The 20,259-nt window shown below is 55.7% G+C and overlaps 7 protein-coding genes across 7 annotated transcripts; 3 read left to right on the top strand and 4 right to left on the bottom strand.

The window, feature by feature from the left end:
• The first annotated feature begins 1,646 nt into the window (after window positions 1–1,646).
• On the top strand, window positions 1,647–2,723 carry GLOTRDRAFT_99910 (B-cell receptor-associated 31-like protein). Its single transcript, XM_007867716.1, has 6 exons — window positions 1,647–1,667; window positions 1,714–1,747; window positions 1,793–1,914; window positions 1,965–2,096; window positions 2,145–2,362; window positions 2,425–2,723. The coding sequence occupies exons 1-6, from the start codon at window positions 1,657–1,659 to the stop codon at window positions 2,529–2,531; spliced, it is 624 nt and encodes a 207-aa protein (XP_007865907.1). The 5' UTR covers window positions 1,647–1,656; the 3' UTR covers window positions 2,532–2,723.
• Window positions 2,724–2,817: 94 nt separating this feature from the next.
• GLOTRDRAFT_138631 (uncharacterized protein) lies at window positions 2,818–4,648 on the bottom strand (the record flags this gene model as incomplete). The annotated part of the gene is made up of 6 exons (XM_007867715.1): window positions 2,818–2,964; window positions 3,042–3,122; window positions 3,185–3,502; window positions 3,588–3,908; window positions 3,960–4,036; window positions 4,090–4,648. 6 exons carry the CDS (start codon window positions 4,646–4,648, stop codon window positions 2,818–2,820), a joined length of 1,503 nt encoding a protein of 500 aa, XP_007865906.1.
• A 312-nt stretch (window positions 4,649–4,960) lies between these two features.
• On the bottom strand, window positions 4,961–6,921 carry GLOTRDRAFT_129091 (uncharacterized protein; the record flags this gene model as incomplete). The annotated part of the gene is made up of 7 exons (XM_007867714.1): window positions 4,961–5,061; window positions 5,128–5,176; window positions 5,227–5,319; window positions 5,358–5,498; window positions 5,815–6,252; window positions 6,303–6,376; window positions 6,426–6,921. The coding sequence occupies 7 exons, from the start codon at window positions 6,919–6,921 to the stop codon at window positions 4,961–4,963; spliced, it is 1,392 nt and encodes a 463-aa protein (XP_007865905.1).
• Window positions 6,922–10,392: 3,471 nt separating this feature from the next.
• On the top strand, window positions 10,393–11,699 carry GLOTRDRAFT_60692 (uncharacterized protein). Its single transcript, XM_007867713.1, has 5 exons — window positions 10,393–10,521; window positions 10,730–11,051; window positions 11,144–11,306; window positions 11,363–11,452; window positions 11,509–11,699. The coding sequence occupies exons 1-5, from the start codon at window positions 10,463–10,465 to the stop codon at window positions 11,514–11,516; spliced, it is 642 nt and encodes a 213-aa protein (XP_007865904.1). The 5' UTR covers window positions 10,393–10,462; the 3' UTR covers window positions 11,517–11,699.
• A 948-nt stretch (window positions 11,700–12,647) lies between these two features.
• On the top strand, window positions 12,648–14,634 carry GLOTRDRAFT_129089 (uncharacterized protein; the record flags this gene model as incomplete). Its single annotated transcript, XM_007867712.1, has 7 exons — window positions 12,648–13,158; window positions 13,210–13,292; window positions 13,344–13,820; window positions 13,873–14,085; window positions 14,147–14,263; window positions 14,320–14,412; window positions 14,476–14,634. The coding sequence occupies 7 exons, from the start codon at window positions 12,648–12,650 to the stop codon at window positions 14,632–14,634; spliced, it is 1,653 nt and encodes a 550-aa protein (XP_007865903.1).
• A 2,392-nt stretch (window positions 14,635–17,026) lies between these two features.
• GLOTRDRAFT_111034 (uncharacterized protein) lies at window positions 17,027–18,446 on the bottom strand. Its single transcript, XM_007867711.1, has 2 exons — window positions 18,120–18,446; window positions 17,027–18,057 (listed from the first exon to the last, which is right to left on the bottom strand). The coding sequence occupies exons 1-2, from the start codon at window positions 18,174–18,176 to the stop codon at window positions 17,188–17,190; spliced, it is 927 nt and encodes a 308-aa protein (XP_007865902.1). The 5' UTR covers window positions 18,177–18,446; the 3' UTR covers window positions 17,027–17,187.
• An 834-nt stretch (window positions 18,447–19,280) lies between these two features.
• GLOTRDRAFT_111033 (uncharacterized protein) lies at window positions 19,281–20,246 on the bottom strand. Its single transcript, XM_007867710.1, has 4 exons — window positions 20,089–20,246; window positions 19,866–20,026; window positions 19,427–19,796; window positions 19,281–19,367 (listed from the first exon to the last, which is right to left on the bottom strand). Exons 1-3 carry the CDS (start codon window positions 20,109–20,111, stop codon window positions 19,495–19,497), a joined length of 486 nt encoding a protein of 161 aa, XP_007865901.1. The 5' UTR covers window positions 20,112–20,246; the 3' UTR covers window positions 19,281–19,367; window positions 19,427–19,494.
• Between the last annotated feature and the right edge of the window lie 13 nt (window positions 20,247–20,259).

Below are 20,259 nucleotides of genomic sequence, written 5' to 3'. Positions count from 1 at the left end.
CCGGGTTTGGTTAGGGTTCGCGTTAGGGTATGCGGTTAGGGTGAGGGTTACAGGCTATCTTCAAAGGGGGGTCCGGGGGGTTCCCCCCCGGATGGTTAGGGTCCGGGACGTTGATATGCACAGACACACAACAATCGCCAAGGACCAAAAGAAATAAACCTAAACCCCGTGATATGGGTGAAGGTGGTCAGAGACAACTGAAGGGTATTTAATAGTTCGAGGGGGAAAGGAGGAGTAAGACGCCGTAGGGTAGTCCATAGGAAGACCTAGAAAAATAAAACAAAAACCTTGATGCCTGAAACAAACACTAAGGGACGCTCCGGAGTATTTATCTCCAGAAAGTCGCAAACAAAGTCGCAAACCACGGAACCGAGTGTAGGTTCAGGCCCACGGAAGTAAGAAACACTAGAAAGACTTGTTTAATTTTATTTCGCTATGTGAGGCTCACCGGAGCTAATTGAATCGATGGCGGAGATAATTCACTTGACAAGTCAGGCCTATTGGCAAAGCTAGGGTCGGTTATAATTCGCTAAGTTCGGCGCTTTCGAACTTCTCGGGTCGCTGAGATCGTAATGCTAATTCTCTGAGATGGTGAAGTCGAAACTTGTTTTTCTGTACGCTACTTTGTACAATTTATACTACAGGAATGGCTTTGCGACCGTCCGGAGATAAATAACAAATAAACGCCGCTACCCACAGGATTGCTCAGCACTTGCCTCCGTTATACCATACACCATACGACTCCCTTGCGCTCCCACTTGCTCGTTCCAGCCCCTATAGGTCGCCTCAACGCTCTGCCACCTGCCCTAAGCGGTCCCATCACTCCGTGCGATGTGCCGGTCACGTGCTAATTGCGTCCGGCCGCTTGCTGACTGATGCTGGCCTCATGGTGACTCGTATGTGTCCGCACCTTTGGTAGTTTGATGGAAATGAGAGGGAGTGAGTGCTGGAGGTTGGGCATGAGGACGACACCCCTTGATAGAAGCGTCCGTGGGCCCCGGAGCTAATTCATCTAGAAGTCACATTGGTTAAGTCGCTCCGGAGCTCCTGTTCGCGGAGATAAATTGTGGAATGGGTCCGTGTACGCCTCGGGGATGCTAGGAAGGTCCCAGCTAAATAGAACAAGTCTTTAGAGCCCATAGAAGCCTAGAGGTGTGTGAGCGCTGTATCGAATAAGCTCCGGAGGGCTTGTACAATGCGCTGAGTCCGCGTTTTCAGGGGTCAGACGATCCTGAGGCTTATCAACGTCCCATAAGGCAATGATCGGGCAGACTCACCGATGTGGCATGCTGCGCGTGTGGCAGCGAGGGCAATCTGGTGGAAGTCGGAATATCCGCGCGAGTTCCACTTCCACTAGTTTGGTATATACTCATTTTATCATAAGCAGGAGGGGTACGCGTCTGTGGCCGGTGGACAGAGCCACAGAATCGCCACGCGCCACGTGCACCGTGGTGTGGTTCTCACGTTCGCATTTGCAGTTCGCGAACGCGTTCGGCGGTGTGACCAAGGTGTGACCTCTCGACTTTAAGTTTCTGGACACGCGAGTGGCTGGTCACGCCGTGAGGTGACGTCACCAGGGCAGGACACGTCGTGGCGGCGCTGTCACGGTCGGCCATAAAACCCGCCGCGTCTATCGCACCCTCGCCGCCAACGACGATGACGATCTAGTCAGTCTCTGTTTACTCTCCTCGAACGTCGCTGACAATGTCCCAGCTACAACCTGACCTTTCTCCTGCTCGCGGCCGAGGTGCGTTTGTCGTCGTCGGCAACAGCGTCCACTGACCCCGCGCAGATGGGCACGTTCTGCGTGCTCGTCGCCCCGCTCCCGTACGCGCTCCGCCGCCGCCTCTTCCACTTTCTCTCCGAGAGCCCCGTCGTCGCCAAGCTCGCCTATGCCCTCAAAATATCCTTCATGTGCGCCTCTCCCGCCCTCCCCGCCCCGCCCCCCGCTAACAGCCCCGCAGCTTCGTCGGCATCCTCTTCGTCGACGCCCTCCAGCGCATGTTCCGCGTCACCGCCGAGAGCGACGTCGCCCGCCAGACCGGCCAGGCCCACGACGTCCGCACCGAGACCAACTTTGCCGCCCGCAAGTTCTAGTGCGCGTGGCCTCCCTCCCTCCGTGTACCCACGCTCACCCCCTCCAGCTCCCAGCGCAACGTCTACCTCACCGGCTTCACCCTCTTCCTCTCCCTCGTCCTCACCCGCACCTTCTACATCCTCCTCGACCTCATCCACACCCAGGAGGAATACGCCAAGCTCAAGCAGTCCACCGCCGCGTCCTCGCGCACCGCCCTCGCGGGCGGCGAGCTCGACGACCTCAAGCGCCGCCTCAAAGAGGCCGAGGCCAAGAACCGCGATTTCGGTGAGCGCTTGCTCGTTGGACGGGGGTTCCTGCGCTGATGTTGGTGTTGGTGTTGCGCGCAGACACGCTGAAGAGCCAGGCGGAATCCCAGGCCAAGGCCTACGACGAGCTCGCCGACAGGTACAACGCCGCCACCGGCGAAAACGCCAGCAACAAGCGCGCCGACTAACCCGTTCACCTGCCTCATTTCTTGGATGTTGAATGACTGACAGCTCAAGTATGGAAAAAGAAGCGTGCGGTGTAGGCAACGCTGTATTGTAGACGACCGTCCGTACTTGCCAAGCTAATCCTGATACATGTATACTTGCCTCTACTCCCTCCTGAGCGCGATGCGGGCCTGAAGTTCATGCAAAGATGCGATAATAAACAACAGTTGCAGCGAGTTATGTTGTACACAAGCGAATACATTTCACTTTCCCCTCCTCTATCCCCCCTCTCCCCTCTCCCCCTCCCCCTCACCGCCGCCGACTCATCGCAAAACACCCCTCGTACCCCGGCACGCTCGGCGGGCTCAGCGTGTCCCGCCAGCGCCCAGCGATGTGCCCCTCCGCGTTCCCCACCAGGTACCCCCGGTACAGCCACTTGCCGCGGTCGCCGTCCACCTGCGGTTTGGTTGCGTAGTTAGTCTGCGTTTCAGAGCGGGGTATGGGGAAGGGGAGGGGGGCGAAGGGGGACTCACGTATTCCTTCGACAGCGAGACGAACCCGTCCCACGGCCTTACCCGCCCAAGGAGGTTGAACTGGCCCCACGACGAGTGGCCCTGCGCCCTCGCACCATCAGCGCATGCTCCCACCCACCCATGAAGAAACCGCGAAAACGCACCTCGCCCACAACCAGCACGTCTCCCACCTCCTCCTGCCTCTCCCCCACCTCCCCCGCCCCCAGCCTGGTATACACCGCCGGCTCCGCCCTTCCCGCCTCCCACACCTCCAGCACGCCCTCCGCCTGGCGCTCCTCCACCCTCACGCCCGGCGGGAGGAACCCGCGCAGCGGCTCGCCCGCGCCCACCCGCCGGCCCGCGCGCGCGCAGCGGTACTCGCGCAGGCGCCACGTGTGCCGGTGCTGCGCGACGAGCGAGTTGAGCAGCACGCGCGGCGGCGCGCCCGACAGCAGCGCCGCGTACGCGGTGAACTCCGTGTACTGCACAGCGAGAAAGGGGAGCGGCGAGCGAGCGAGCGAGTGAGTGAGTGAGTAAGGGGGAGGAGGGAAGGGGGCGCCGACCCACCGTGAATATCCCCTCCCATATCCCGTCCAGGCTCCCCGCGTCGAACACGCCCCGTCCGTCCGCCGCGGGCCCGAGACACCGATACCACACCGCGCGCCACTCGCCGCGCCGCCCGGGGCGCCGCCGCGCGAAGAGGAGCTGCGGCGCCGGCGCGGCGCTCGCGAGGCGGTAGTTCATCAGCGAGAGGTAGCACAGGACGGCCGGGACGGTGATCGGCGGCGGGAGCAGGCGGTAGGGCCGCGCGTAGTGCGTGACGAGCATCCCGAGGTGCGCGGTCGGGTCCCGCTCGAAGGCGGCGTGGTACGGCCCGCAGAGGTGGTACTGTGTGCAGGTTAGGCTTGAGCAGGCAAGGATGGGGGCGGTCAAGCGTACCTGGTGGGCGCCCAGCGCGATGAGCTTGACCAAGTCCGTCGCCTTCTCGTGCAGCGCGCCATCATTGACATAGTCCTCTGTCCGACCATGAGCACCCAACCCGTCCGAACCGGACAGCAACGCGACTCACCCGGGCGGAGGAAGAACCAGAACAGCCACATCGCGAGCGCCGTGCACTCGTTGTTCTGCGGCCAGCGCTCGCGCTTCGCCGCGCTGAACGATGCGCCCGCGTCGTCGAACCAAAACAGCCGCAGCCACCCGTCGATCCCCGCGTACCCGCGCAGCTGCTCCTCGTTCCTCCCCTCGTTCTCCACCGTCATCAGGAACGCCATCCACAGTATCTCCAGCGTCAGATCGAGCTCCTGCTTCGAGTAGCGCACGATGGGGTCGACGGTGCACCCCGCGCGCGCGCGGATCCGCTTCATGTAGTGCGAGCGCCGCCGCAGCTCGTGCGCCATGGCGGACACATCGGCGTCGCGCGCCGCCGCGCCGCCAGAGTCGAACTTGAACTGGAATATCCGTGCGTACAGGTGCGGGTTCGATTCGAACGATAAGAATCCGTGCACCCTCCGGCTCGCGAGCAGGAGCGGCACGATGCCTGACGGCGGGCCCAGCGGCTGCTGCGTCGCGGCAAAGTACGCGACGTGCTCGACGACCTCCTGCGGGATCGTGTCTAGCGAGGGCGACATCGCGGCTGGCGTACGGGTGTAGAGAGGATATCGTCGGAGGGGTGCATGGGACGAATTAAGCCTTTCGGAGACTCCGCCTCCGGCCTACCAAACCCCGGCTTCTTACCTACCACGGCAAACGCCGTCCCCCCCCCCTCTGCTTTCCACTCATCAGTCCGAAGAGGCTTTGTGGCACGTCATGTATTGATTTGTGGACGCGGCCCTGCAGGGCGCAAAGTATAATGAAACTATAACTGCCGTATATCCCACATCTATGATCTCTCTAGTGCCTTCTTGGCGACTGCCCGACCACTCACCCGACATCAGCTGACGCTACTCTTCACTTCTCCTCAGATTCCACAGCGTCTCATAAGATTCGGTGGCGTCGGGGAAAGCATGCCGACGCCTGCCGACCATATGTCGTGAAGAGAGCACTGCACGAGGGAGATAAATATGTCAGACAAGCGTCCACAACGCTTTGCTGCTGAGGGTTTACGTACGATATCCGCGGAATACGTCCCTACCAAGATGGTCCATTGTAGGATCCGCCTTTCACAATGCCTCAGCCCCAGCAATATATACCGAGAATTCGTACTCACTGGCTCCCTCACGAGGACCACAAGACGGTCGGAAGGACGCACCCGGCCGTAGAACTTGAACGGCCCCAAGGCACTGCTATGTTGCGGATCCGTCTACAAATGGGTGTCAGTACGGTGGAGGGACAACGTACAGAGGGTGGTACAACCTCGCCGGTAACAATAATATCGACAGGATCCCGCGAGGGGCGCTGCGTACCGCCACCGGGCCCGTCTTTGAAGGTTCGATAATGTGCAATGTCGGCCCCTTCAGCGTTCGTGATTTTCAAACCATCCTAAGGTATGAATGTTATGAATGTGAGAGAATACGGGTAAAATAGGCTAGAATCCCGTAAATTACCTTCGTCTCAATTAACCTACAACCTGAAGGCAACCACGCGTTCAGACAGGAGTTCTCATCTTGCATAACAGGCGCCATTACCGCCGAGTTGAGAACAAAGTGTTCTCGCAATCTGCACTGGAAAGGGATTCGATACTGCCCATTTATCGAAGCGCCTGCACTGAAACGCGTGTCCGGGACCTGGGGAGGGCCACAATGGCTCGCGGTCTTAATGTGCTCGCTTTCCGAGCATCATTTATGTCGTCACTCACCAGACAGGTCCCGCGCCAAGAGCCGGATAACATACCCAGTTCGTGACGGGACGACACGGGTCGATCCACGTCAATGCGGGAAGTCACCCGCCTCCAGAGTGCGTCGTATTGCAGGCTGGGAGGATTGGTCGACCGACGCCGTAGTCTCGTCGTTCGCGAGTTGTACTCCTCGATATCGGCGAGAGTTACCCCGGGCGGATGTCGGACATTTGCGCTGGTCTGCGGCATATCATGCTTGTCCGGGACTCCAAGAGGGCGATCTTCGTAGTATGCGAGATAGGCCTGGATGGCGTAGGCGGCAACAGGGGGGGTGTTGTATCTGAGGGTACATCCGAAATACGAGATGTAGTGGGAGGAGGGAAATAGCTTCGAGAGTTCTTCTGGAGCACATCTTCGCAATGGGTAAAAATCCCGTTCCGGTAACTCTGACAAAGGACACTGAAAGTAGTTAGTATGCACCATGCGACGAGCTTTGTCCCTTCACTTACATGTCGACTCGAAAATGCGAAGGGGACCAGCAATTCGCGAATGTCGTCGCTTCCATGACCATCCGTTAACAAAGCTATATAATGCGAGATCAGATGTAGCAGGTTAGGAGACGAGCCTCATACTTTGGGAGAGGGCTGAACACAAGACGATTGCCAGTGCCATGACATCTTGGTCAATGGTTGAATCTTTCTGCAACGAACAGCGGAGAATGTTCTCAACAGTCTCAGACAGATTGGACCAAGCAATCTGCATAGCATTGTCGCCATCATCCTCTAAAAGCATGAAATAGGCTCTCATCAGAGCATCTCTCAAGTTCGGATCCCCTAGGGACCCGCGCCTGATCATCTTCAGCGACGTGTATCTCCGGGAAAGTTCGGCCGCAACGTCTGACGGAGCCAAAGGACCTAGTCGACGTAGGAGAGCTGACATATCAAACCTGCGCTCGAAGATGCGACGAAACACGTCGGGAAGGCAGTCATCCTTCAAGGTTTTATAGTATGTCCTAGAAACCAGAGACAAAGGAACAAGGTTGCTGGGCGGACCAATAGGAGTAAGATCGGCCGTGCGGAGGGTAAGGTTCTCTACGATGGTGGCTTCACTCAGCATAGCAAGCGCCATGAGCCAGAAGGCACCAGTTACCCGTATCCACATATATAGCTCGGGCGACAATCCCACTCCGCCGGGCGGCGTCTACAGAGGATTAGACCTTGAGCTGAGCAGCGAGAAGTTTCATCTCGGCACTGAGCGTGACGTACCCATCAGCGGAGGAAACAGCTGCGATGCTCATAGCATTTCTTTCATCGAGGCAGACGCCGGCGGAGTATGGATACGAATGGTCCAGGTTTATGTAATAGAAGCGAGGAGGAGAGGTTGAGACGGTACCCGGAAATAGACCTCGGGTACCTCAATCCCATTCGAGTATGCCGTGGTGTGCCATAAAAGGCCTCGAAGGGACTTGCGTACGGTACCGTCGCAGTTTGAAAACCCGCACGTCCAGGAGAGGTATAGTTCACGCCACCGCCACGGACACATCGTGAGGGCCACATCCTGGCAGTACGACGTCAGTACTGTGCAGCAATCGCCTTTACCCGGAGAACGAATCTACGGCGGCCAGTCTACTCTCCGTGTTATCCTTGTGACCGCTATGTAGGAATGATCGCCCAAGACTTCAATCAGCGACCCACGACGACACAATGTAAAGTTTACCTCGCGTAGTTCGCCGCTCCTTGCTCTTGAGATTGATGCCGCCGTGCATACAGCTCCGCCGAAGAAGCGCCGGGGACTGAATGCAGCACTTGCCTTACTTATCGCTCAACTCTTCAGGTGGGAGAAGAGAGTTGGCGGGGCATCACGAGCCCTGATAAAGGGTATTGATCGGCTTTCAGACGCTGCGATCAATGTTTCTGGGACCTGAGCAATATTGACTGCGACGCTTCCAGTTGGGAAACGGCTGGAGAGTGAGAGAGCTAGAATCGAAGTTGTTGGGTGTTTCATAGCCGCGAAGCCTACCTGAGCACAAGAGGGCAAGCTTATTTGATGTAGTGTGTGCCGTCGGACCACCACTCAGGTGTAGTAGTGAGAGTCGGATTCCTTATTCCTCGCCCAACGTGTGAGTATCACGGCAAGGATGTCTACCTCGCAACGATACCACTCGGTACGGCCAGATGGTACCGTCAAGAGGTTGCATCCTTGCAGCCGCTCACGTAAATTCCGTGTACGATTTCGTCTGCTCACCGTGATCCATCCGCAGGTCGCCGCCCTGGCCTCCGTGAGCGCAGAGGTCAGGGGGTCACGCCCCGCCGAAATTTCGCTTTCATCTCGTCTGCTCCGCCTCGTTCGGAGGTGCGGGGAATGTCGGAACAGTTCTTTGGGACCTGTCACGCACCGTCTTCGAACGAAGCCCAGCCTCCATCGCTGAAACTGCCTGAGTCGATGTTCAGTTTGTCCATCGATACGTGTCCATCGGGAACATCGGGTTTTGAGTTGTCTGTTGGTCCTTGATTTTCCTGTGATGCTTCCTGTAGTTTTAGTGGATGCATGAATAAACCGCCTTTCACATCACCCTTCGGCCGTACAAGACAAAATACAGTGGAGAACACGCCACCCGGACGTACCGGAAAAGCGGGCTGAGGACGATCAACAGCTCCCGCGTAATGCGGGGCGGAAGGAGGCGAGGGCGCAGAAGACCGGAAGCGGTGGGGCCGAATTCGTCAGCAAACAGATATCCACACGGGGAGGATCAGTCCGGCATTCTAAAGGACCTTGCAACAGTGTTGGTATTATGAACTTCTGAAATGCCATGCGAAGATCAAACAAATCTGATCTCGAGGGAAGCGAACCTTATCTTATCGTTTCTCGAGATGTCCGATCAGTTTAATCACAACACCATCGGTACCCGCGGGTGTGACCTACGTAAACCGGAGTGTCGTCAGTCGACAATGGTTGGCAGTCACATATTCAACTCTGGCAATATGTATGAGAGCGACGTACCTGGAACGCGAGCGCTGCTATTCATGGAATGATTACCTATAAGTCGTGTCGGGTTGACAGCGACCAAGACTGGTAGCACGCCGTATCGTGCAACTTTAACACGTGAGATTCAGCCAACGGCTGGACGGAGGCAAGTTTTCTTCCACCACGAGAAGGAGAACCTTGAGCGAGATCTGGGCATGCGAAGACCAGCGGCAACTTTGTGGATGAACGCCGCGAACATCGTGCATTAACACGAAGACTTGCAGCGGCACGCCCTCACAAAAATAGAACTTGAGAGCCAGCCCAGGCGAACGTCAGACCAATAGCAGGGTACTTACCTTAACTCAAGCCACGGGGAACAAGGCGACCGTCCGCAATTCGGCCGCATTTGCTAGCTTCACGTTGAAGCCCCCGCTATTGACACGGACCGCAGGCGCCATTACTCTTCGAAATACAGATATTTCGTGCGTCAGGGTATACTGACGACACAGAGGACTTCTCCCGTCTCGGAGGAACCCGTGTATCAGAAAGTCCTTGATAGCGGGACGTCAGTGGCTTACGGTGGTGCATTCCGTGCGCAGCTGGTAAAGCATGATGGGGCCTGTATTCGCTGATAGACGCAGAGAGTCGGGGCCTTCTGGCGGCTATCCAGCTTTCCACTGACCGACGATTAACGGCGACCGTTTTCATGTTGGTTATGTGGTTAGAGTGCTTCCTGAAATAACCCGTTGAGTCATAAGACCTTTACGTATGCCGTACGTTGTCCAAAGGAAGGCGCGGCTTGAAAGACGACAGCAACGTACCCGCATTGGAATAACCAATAGGCTATGTACCTGGTCAACTACAATAAGCTCCCGACGGTAAACAGGAAGAACGTCAGCTTGATTTGCTCTCTCGGGTGTGTCCACGAAGGACAGTATCCCTGCGCACCCGACGATAACGTGGAAGTTCATGACGCGCGATGGTCGGGCGACCAAGGACACTTTGACAGCTTACACCGGCCTTTTCTGGATGGTCCCGCAGAGTCGACCACGAACGTGCCTGCGCATGACCTCGGGACCTTGTCGACCCATCCAGGCAGTGTTAGGGCACGTCACCAGATTCGTTCCATTTGTTCTTGAGTGTTGACGCCATAATCAAGCTCGCGCAGTAAATTCCACGCCAGGTTTTCGACGCATCGTAAAACCAGGTTGCACCCATTAGGTGGGGTTACCAGCATGGAGCGCAACTAAGTCGTCTGGAGACTTGCAGCATACACCGGGCAACGCATCCGCCAGAGTACCGTACATGGGCCATGCTAACCTGATACTCCGCGCACCGTCAGCTTGAGCGATAGGCCTCAAGATATCATGGTTGCTCCGTTGCTCTGGGGGACGTCGACCGGAGCCTTCTTCGTAAGGCATAGCGTCCACATTGTGCGTATTTTAGGTCCTAGTCTTCAGAGTCCGTCAGTCTCATACGGCGAGCAATAGTGCATGACAGGCTAGTCGTCGATGTCGGAGTAGCGGACGACGCGTCCATAACTCCGCAAGTCGGAGTTGATCATGCACGTGCCGCCGGCCCTCAAGCGATCACGTGCAACCGCCGTAAAAACGAAAAAGTTGTGATCCTCCACCCATCGATCTCTGCTGCTCCTTCCACTGTCCTTCTCGTCTCCCTTGTTGTCACCCTTCGCTGTGCTATAACAATGTCTGTCGATCTTGCTCAACTCGAGGCGCACCTTGCCAGCCGCTCTTACGTCGAGGGGTGAGTCATTTTTCCGGCGCACTTCTAGCTTCATCAGCTATTTTTTCTTTCCCTTTCCATGATGATTACAACGCTATGGTCCGTGTTTCCAAGCAAGCGATTAGACACCGCTGCCAAAGTATGCCGATAGCAATTACCTAGCTTTCTGATTCTTCCATTACACTGCGAACGTGTCCGTGAATCCAGCTAACCGCCTCGGTCTGCGCAGGCACACGCCCTCGCAGGCGGACGTCCACGTTTTCAAGGCGCTCGGGTCAGCTCCGGATGCGACGGCGTACCCGCATACGGCGCGCTGGTACACGCACATCAAGTCATACGAGTCTGAGTTTAGCTCGCTCGAGGGGTCTAGCAAGGCCGGCGAAGCGTTCGTCGGCGGTGCTGCTGCCCCCGCGGCTGCCGCGGAGGAGGATGAGGATGTTGACCTCTTCGGCTCGGACGAGGAGGAGGATGCGGAGGCCGAGCGTGTCAAGGCCGAGCGTGTTGCTGCTTACAACGCGAAGAAGGCTAACAAGCCCAAGACTGTTGCCAAGGTCAGTTTCCACTTTTTACCCGTTGCTGAGCTGTGCAATCCTGTGTTTGTGTATGTACCGATTGAACATGTCATTGACCTACATCAATGTAGTCCGTCGTGACGCTCGAAGTGAAGCCTTGGGATGATGAGACCGACATGGAGGCACTAGAGAAGGCCGTGCGTTCCATTGAACAGCCCGGCCTTGTCTGGGGTGCTAGCAAGCTTGTCCCGATTGGGTACGGGATTAGGAAGCTGCAGATGACTCTCGTCGTCGGTCAGTAGCAAACTCCATTAGTGCACGGTGATTACTTACCGACTCGGACATGACAGAGGATGAGCTTGTATCACTGGATGAACTGCAGGAGAAGATCCAGGAGTTTGATGACTATGTGCAGAGCACCGACATCGCCGCTATGCAAAGTAAGTGGTGGGAATCACGGACTATCGAACGTATTAACTAAACGCCCGTTCGTCAGAGCTCTAAGGGCTTGCTCGCCGTCCTGGCCGCATCCCCGTCTACTCAAGCTGTACCGGATTCCTCATATGGGTAGGGTTTTGTGGTGGTGTTGTATGAATCACATCTAGAATGCAGTTTAGTAAAGTGTAACACCAAAATTTGAATAGGCAGTCGGTGCGAATGTCATTCGGATGCTTTCCTCGAGCTTTCCTTGAGCGACCGTCGCAGCGCCATGCGCGGTTGTTGGCCGTGGCAGCGTGCCCTTTTATTGATGTATCATCGTGGGCCGGAGACGTGAGGCCCACACAAGCGTAACGTGTACAATCGCCGCGGTTCTGACGCGCATTCTCGAAACATGTCATTGTTATCTCCCTCGGGGACGGGAGAAGACGCAGAGGTCAGTCTGCTTTGTTCTCAATCGGCTGCCTGGTATACTAAGACGAGCGCTCCGTGCAGAGGCCCTGGAACGATCGACGGCGGCGAGAGAAGGATACTGGGTTTGGAGGTACGGCGAGTCTCGGGGCACACTGGAGAAGGCGCCGTGGGTGTCGGCCGCCTTCGCTGCCAGGCTGCCGGTAAGGTGGTCTTCCGAGTGTGGGGATCTCTCATCCGCAATCGTAACGTCACCCAGCTCGATGCAGTTCCTGATATTGACGCAGCCTGCATCGTGCTTCCCGTCGATCAAGATGAAGCGGCATCAGTCTCCTTCTTATTCCAGTGCCACGGTAAGAACGGCGTGTGGCGGACGATCCAGCCGTCGAGCTCATTTATCTAGCCACGCGTATCCGTTGCATCTCGCCGGACGCTTTGGTAACACCGTCGCCCCGAGAAACCCAAATGCCTTCTGCACCGCGGACCTCTTCATTACGGCTTTTGGGAGGCTTGCAGGGTCCTCTCATGCCGTGGTGTCCAGCCCTTTTCAGAAGGCTCTCTCCGGCTCTCAGGAACCAGGACTTGTTAATCCAAAGCTTCAAGATCCCGTCAGGTGTCCACCTTTTACATGTTGTGATCCCAAGCTGACGGAAGCGGTCATATTGTATCTGCGATGGACAATTCGCCACGGGGATCAGCTCGATACGTAGGGCTGCTCTTTGTGGCACAACATTCATCAATATCTTCCGTCCTATAAAGGCTGCCTTGGAGAGAAGACCTCCGACAATGGCGTTCCGATTCAGCACACTACCCCCTGCGATCCTCGAAGAGTGTACCTTTCATGTGGCGACCTCCTCTGGATGGGACTCTTCTGCCGACCTCAGAAGCCTCCTGTCCGTTAGCCGTGGACTTGCCGCCACATTGTCTCCCGCATCAGCCCCTGAGCTCTACGCACGTATATTCTGTGCATACTTCCCTGTCACCCACTTCATCGCCCCAAGCCCTGCTCTCACCGATGCATCTCTGGCTGAGGAGCTTATCGAAAGACTCCGCCTGGTCCATAGGATCCGGAGCTGTCGATTCGAGGAGAATACCATCAGAGCAGATATGTGGCGTTTACAGCTCATGATTCTCGAGAGCAACGGGGCCACCATCGAGTCGTTGCAAAGGGTCGGTATATCGAGCTTCTTGACTACCTTCCTGCAGACGCGGTTCTATCCGGCGGGTCATGGCTGGCCGTTAGCAGATGATGTTCGTTCTCTGGCTATGTGGCTGGCGTGGTACACATCCTCGGCCGGTGGGCAGCTTCTTGTATACACTCCAAATTTATCGCTCACTTCTGCCGCAGAGTCATTGAAAAGTGAATCGCTGGAGACCCGAGAACAAGTCTTGACCCGGGTGCGACCATTCGCAATGGCCTGTCCTCAAATGGTAAAGCTGCTCCTCGAGACTTCTTATGCCGTCAGAACTGACATCTTTCAGGCCTCGTCACTCAGGGCTTTCAGCTCGCTATCGGAAGCCGGGGGGTTATCTGATATAAATGGACGCTCCGCCCAGCGCCTCTGCGCCGTGACCTCTTTTTCTCAGACGCTTACTCTATCCTGCCCGGATTTGTCGTCAGCGGCGATACTCCTGACGTTTGCGAGAAAAAATGCCCTGGTAGTGCATATCCCGCAGCACCTCAACAGAGGAATGGTATCCCAGGGCACGGGGCCGACGTACAAGGACTGCTATCAGTTTCAAGCACAGTCGATCGTGCTGCTCAGGTCTCCTAGCGTCCTCCGGAATCAAACCCTAGTGTCGAACGGGCGCGGTCAGTCGCTTGGGCAGGGGGAGTGCGAATGCGATCTCCGCCGGCTCTTCATAGGCGTCGGGCATCGGGATAGCGAGGAATCGGCGCCGGAGAGACCGCTCTATCTCCTGGGCAAGTTGACCGGATCTTGGGTCGGTAAGATACTTGTAAGTCGCTCACTACTGGACAATTTCTGTATCGTATTCAGGTTTTATCTAGGTCGCGCCCCCCATGGCCATTTCCAGCGCCGCCTCTGCCGCTCAGCTGCCGGATTTTATATGCCAGCGACCCTTACGATGTAACATCCGCGAATACCTCCGACATGATTCCAGTACCGAAATATCTCAGCGCGCGGACCGCTGGTGCCTAAATGACGAAAATGCCCTTTCGTTCTGTCAAGATATCCAACGTTTTCGCGTGGTGCATGCCCAAGTACGTCTCCGGCGTTGATCCGACAATGCGTCGTCTCTATAACTGAATATCTCCACTCCAGGATAGTATCGAGCTCCATGAGAAGACTTCAGGACAGATTCAGAGATACAGCCTTGCAGAAGGTGGCGCGCGAGTCACTCGGTCAGGCTGGCCCGCAGACGTCCTGATCGCGGGAGAAGTGACGCTCTTCCCACTCATCATGGCCCGCTGATGATCTGATTACCTCTGCTATAGACTGACGCGGAGCACGATCGGGCGTGGGGCGCTTTCGTGTACATTGGTAAGGTGCGGGTTCGCGACGGGTGGGTCGTCCTCAAGAGGCAACCAGTTCGTGTACATAATTGCGATTTCATTCGTGAGGCATTGACATCCCTGATCGTTCTTGTACAGAAACGGCCAAACGACGAGTCCCAGCCTGAGTATGGCTCATGGGTGTTTGAAGGATACGTACACGCCGGGTCGTCGTTTGTTGGTCGGTGGCGTCCAGATCCGACTTTGGACGCCTCTGGCAATTGCGAAGGCATTTTTCAGCTCAAGAAAGGGGCTTGAAGGGGCTTGATAGCATTGGGGAGACACAGACGAGACACGGAAGTAGATACTCATTCTGTATAATTCATTCATAACTTATCCGCTAGAATTAGTCACCTCTCTAGGTCATATTTACTCGTACGGTTCACGGCATACGTATTCTAGACACGCCCTTCATCGCCGCACACGCTTGCCCAGATTGACGCGACACAAACATTGAGTTCATTGATGATTATGAAGTCGAAGCCTGAGTGCCATCGATTCTTCCCCGCGCACGGTGGCAGTATGCACCGCCAGATCGGAGATATACGGTGTCAGGACGGGGACTTCGATCCCCTGAGCTGGCCGCCGGCGCCGCTGGCACATGCCAAGATCCCTGGCCTCGTTTCACTGCAGGACGCCCACAGTGAATTCATTTGTCGAGGCGTCCGGAAGCACTTCAGTCCAGACGGGTAGGACGGCACCGAGGGAACGTGGACGTGTGGCAATTGCTTAATTTTTGTATCGCGAATCGTCCCGCCAGGTCTCGCCTGCGTGCTCCAATGACTACACTATTAGCACGCGTAGACATCGGGAAAACAGGCCGTTGATAAATGGAAAAGAAGGTTGATGAATTCTTTCGCTGAATTGGAATCGAGGTAGGCGGGGTTCTGAGCTCCTGGACAGCAAGAGCGACAGCATCTGCATCGTGGAAGGAGTCTTCAGTCAGTGGCAAATACGGAGAGCTCTAGGCTGACATGATAACTATACCATGTGCTTTTGAGTTCGGACGCGTGCAATTGCTGGCAGCTTCCCGTCTCCGTCTTAAAGCTTCTCCTCGAACGTCGTCCTGGCATACATTCGGATGCGCTTCTACATATCCGTTCTTAGCCAAGCATCGAAGTTATGTTAAGTTCTTGCTTACCCCGATCGAGGTGTTCCCAGCCCGGGATATACATGTTCCATAACGATGCACTAACACCGTATGTAGAACCCTAGCCGTTCACACCGGCACTTTAAAGGTGGAACTTCAATCTGCAACTCTTGACATGAAGGTCGGCGCTGTACCTGCTCCGTGTCTTGGAGGTAGAGAGGCTGAGAAGTATGGGCCCTACACCGAACAATCACGGCTTGAGGCTCGGATGGAGCTTACTTCAAATAGCCTACCTCGGGTGCAGCCCCGCCGGCGCGTAGAGATAGTCCTCAGTTTGGGACTTGTGGCACGGTACCTGGCCCGGCCCTCCAGCGACGAATCACCGGTGCCTAGCGGTCCTCTCGAAGGCTTCTGCAGCTTACGAGGCTACGCCTAAAAATCCTTGTCGGTACCGTCAGTATCAGCAGCAATTTGATGCCAGCGCCAGACCTTGTTTGCTGGCGGTCCGGACTGCTATGTTCGTGTGGGCCTCCATGACAGCTCCTCGGACGGTCCCTGAATCGAAGTCGGACCGCACCGGTGCCTATGAGCAGGTAAGATTGTCATGGCGGAGGTCGTGAACATAGTCGATAACAGAGCATCTAGGGCAACTAGAGGTTAGCCGTGTCTTTCTTATCTTCCAATCCACCTGCTTACAGCAACCTCGAGCCTGATGGCGACATACCTGACCAGCTGCCCACCGCAGTACAAGACAACTTAGATTAGATACCCAGTAGGGGATTTCGAATCGTGGACCCAACAGCTTTCGTGGCTGTGAGACCCACCTCCAGTCGGTGGTACGCTCTCATCCTGATGCTCCAATGAATGACACTCACTTCCGTGCTTCGCGGACCATTGTCAACGCTGCGCGACTCGGTCGCTATACACAAAGGAGGTGTGATGATGAGATTCCACACGGACGGGGCAGTCATGCCCTCCCTGAGGTCACAGCATAGCGGACGTGAGGCCTGCGTGAACGCATCACGCGTATCCGTACCGGCGGGCTTCGTTCCCTGTGGAAGCAACCGAGTTAGAATAGACGTCTCAATGCAGATACAGAGGAACGTTACCTCGAGGTATGTAGGGGTGCTGAATAACAGTAGTCGCCGCCCACCATGCGTACCTTCATATCTGCTCAGCGCGCTCGCAGTGGCTGCTAACCCACCGGGCGATACAAACTACGAGACATACAGTATGATTGCTATATGTTCACTTACCTTCCAGAAGGGGGGTTTGACGGTCTTACCTCATATTGGATGATCATAACACAAAATGAAAGTTCGTGCTATCGCCAGCCTCGAACCTGTGCATGTCCACCATGCATGTCAATGTGTACAACACCTAGTGGAGAACCGGCATTAGCATCGTATGACACAGACATCGATGTGAGAAACCTTTCCGGCCATGAAAGCGTAAAGCGTATACGTACGCGCAACCAGTGATTAACCCTCCAAATGCTGACATCGACATTTCTAGAGTTTCAAATCAACCTCACGCTGACTTCGGAGTACCCAATGATCACGCATGCTCACTGACAGGGACAAAATGTTCAAACTAACACCTATGCACCGGCCCATGTTCATTGATAATGACGACAATCTCATATGAATGGGTATAAAATACTAAGATAGCACCGTCCAGTAATTAAGAAGAGACACCTAAGATCGCTCTAAACCGGCGCCTCAGAGAGCCACGGCAAAGCCAGCAGCCGCCACGCTCATGGCGGAGATGAGGACACCCAAAGCACCACCCTCGACTGTCTTCCCTGCACCGCTAATAACACCCGACTTGATACCTCCGGCAGCCTGAACGGCGCCGCTCATAAAGTTCTCCCCGCACGTGCTGACAACACCCTTGTACAAGGCGGTCTGACCGCTCAGCAGGGTGCTCTTGTCCAGGCCAGGGCCGTAGGGAACGGATGACTCGAAGTTGATGTAAGAGGTCAAGATGCTACGAGTGCACGAGGTGCACAGAGTGGAGGAGGGGGTCGAGGGGGTAAGGAGGAGGAAAGGGAGGTTGTAGTTGGTGAACGTAGTCGAATTCGCCTGGATCGAGGTGACGGCACGCTTAGCCGTGGTCGAGGGGTACCAGAGGTACTTCTGCGCGGTCGCCATGTTGTTATTGGACTTGGCAGCAGACGCAATCGACGAAATGCAGTAGTTCCCGCTATCGTCCTGGGCGCAGACGGCCTGCTTCAGCGGCGTGATGGCGTAGAGGGCGTCGTACATGCGGATGACATCTTGGTTGGCGGTCGACGTCAGCTCAGCAGTGCACGCTGAGTAGAAGCTCGCGAGCTGTGTCTTTATGTTGCTATCGGAGCAGGAGCTCGAGGCGCTCGAGCAGAAGCTCTTGACTGCAGACGCGACGGCAGAACTAGAGGCGCTACCATTAGCAGCGGCTCCGAACTGCGAAGTCGCTTGGATAAGGGGGCTCGCGCAGGAGTAGAGGGTGGAGTCGCTGTTGAGCGAGCTAAGGTAGGACGAGCAGCCCTGGCTGATGCCCGAGGGAATCAACGCGCCCGCCGTGGACGATGCGCCAGCCGCCGAAGAGGCCTATATCGAACAGTCAGTCAGTCACCAGCACACATCATTTCCTGGCTATATGGGGTACGAACCGAGGACTGTGCAAAAGCAGCCGTAGCAAGTAAAGAAATTACAGCAATTGACTTCATCGCAGATGATACGTAGATGAACGAGCGGACGGTTTTACTGTCGACGACGACAAAGAGAGGATTTTCTGCAGGAGAGGGGGCGTCAGGGTCGTTGGCAGGGCGTCGGTCTTGTAAAGGTCTGTTTGAGTCGTCTTGGCGACAACAGGGCCAAACTGACGCAAAAGGAAATTGGTGGCTGACAGTCTCACAGGGCGGCAAAGGGGAACCGTTGGTTGTTGTTCGTTGCCTCGGGCAGATGGCAAGAAACGATGGCAGTGTGCTTGGTAGGAGACAAGCCAATCTACAGAGGACTAGTCGTGTCAGTCCGTCCGTCCCATTGACTGACGGGCGTTATTGGTCGAAGTATTCTTGGACTCCTAATCCGACGTTTCGCCTGCTTCCAGCCTATAATTTCTCAGAGCTGGATTCTGTTGACCACTCGAAGAGCGTATAATACTATGCAACATCGGACAAGAGACAGTCCGATTCCCATGTCGTGCACATGATCACCCATATCGATGACCATGTTGGCCCCGCATCATTGCTGTGATGTCTTCCACGGCGTCTCATGGATGGCCGTGAATCATGAACGCGACTCTCCAAAGTCTAGACAACATACCTCCTGTGCAATCGTAGGCCATGGCCTTGACGCGTGAGGTCGCCCTATGATGGGTCTCTCAGACATCGTAGGACAATCCGCAAAGGGAAGCCCTGAAGCAATGCTCGAGGTACGCAGGAAACCTCAGCGGTTGGCGCAGCCCGTAGAAGACGCCCACTAGATGGCAACGAAGGTAGCCTCGGATTTGTGATACCCGTGGCTGAAGGCTCGGAAGAAAGCAGAATGAAATGGTAACCACTTACCTCAAACTTCAGGATAGAGCGGCGGCGTCACGGCCCAAACCTGAGGTTAGGACTTCACTCACTGAGCTGGAACTCTGCAGATCCTCAAAACTGCGATCAAGACAGGCCTTTTCAGCGGCGGTGTCTAATACGTGACTTTCATGAGGACACGGCACGGGAAGAACATGAGTACTAAGCTCCGGCGGTAGTACGTACCCCTCTGTGGGTCCTGGAGACGGCGAGCATGGGTCGCCATGCCAAAAACAAATGTATCCTCCATACTAGCAACATTCTCGGGGAAACTTCACGACATGGGCGCTTGACACGCAACGTTGGATTATGGATCGAGTACAGCGTTCTGTATCATTATGCCTATAACGATAGACCTTTAATCTAGACGAACACAAGCAGGGATGCAAGTTCTTACTCACATTACAATTTACGGAGGACCTCGCAAGTATCATGCAACAACCGGTGGGTTATGGCAAAAAAGCCAGCTCTAAAGTTTGAGTACTAGAATGAACAGGGCGATTTCTACAGCTGCCACCACACCAGCCACGGCGAGGACTATCCATCCCGCGGTCACGAATGGCCTCCCATATACTCGTGTATTCTCCTGCCCGCGGGTGACGATAGCGTAATTGTGTCCAGAACCCGATATTTCCTGAGCTCTCCCTGACGTCACCTCGTCCCAGTCGACGTATGGCATGTGGTTGTCGGCGAAGTCATGCTTCGAGTGTCTAGCTCGCATGAACGAGATACCAAAGAGGAGTCCCGACAAAATCGTGTAAAGCAGCCCAACTGGGAAATGTGCAGCCAACGTCCCGTCAGAGGGGGTTACGGCCGATAGTCATAGTGAACGAGACGTACTTCGATAGAATCGCCGGTCGAAGAGTCTGAGCACGGCCAATGCATAACCAAGATTCCCGAGCGCGGTGCGCCTGTATGCACCGTCGAAGGTGCGGTGTCGCGCACGGAGCTCGATAAGCTCGTTTACGTCGGATGCTTTGAATGAGTCCGCTCGGTGGCCTCTGACACAGAGAAACAATTCATTGATTATTGAGCCTGAAGCCCGACTGAGTATGGCACCAGCCTGTATCGGTGACGATGGGGCATCTCGCCAGAATATACAGCAGACGTTCCTCGCTTTTACTGCACAAGATACCCTGGGTCAGGCTAGAGTACTAGTCAAGCAGGTAAAGCAGATGACATGCAGGCCAGTCCGAGTGGAAGCGGAGTCGGAGGACAGGCAGCATCGGCAGAA

Source organism: Gloeophyllum trabeum, assembly GCF_000344685.1.
Source record: "Gloeophyllum trabeum ATCC 11539 unplaced genomic scaffold GLOTRscaffold_00006, whole genome shotgun sequence".
NCBI lineage: Eukaryota > Fungi > Basidiomycota > Agaricomycetes > Gloeophyllales > Gloeophyllaceae > Gloeophyllum > Gloeophyllum trabeum.
The sequence above is the reverse complement of the archived record's forward strand: the minus strand, read 5'-3'. Positions and strand labels throughout refer to the sequence as shown.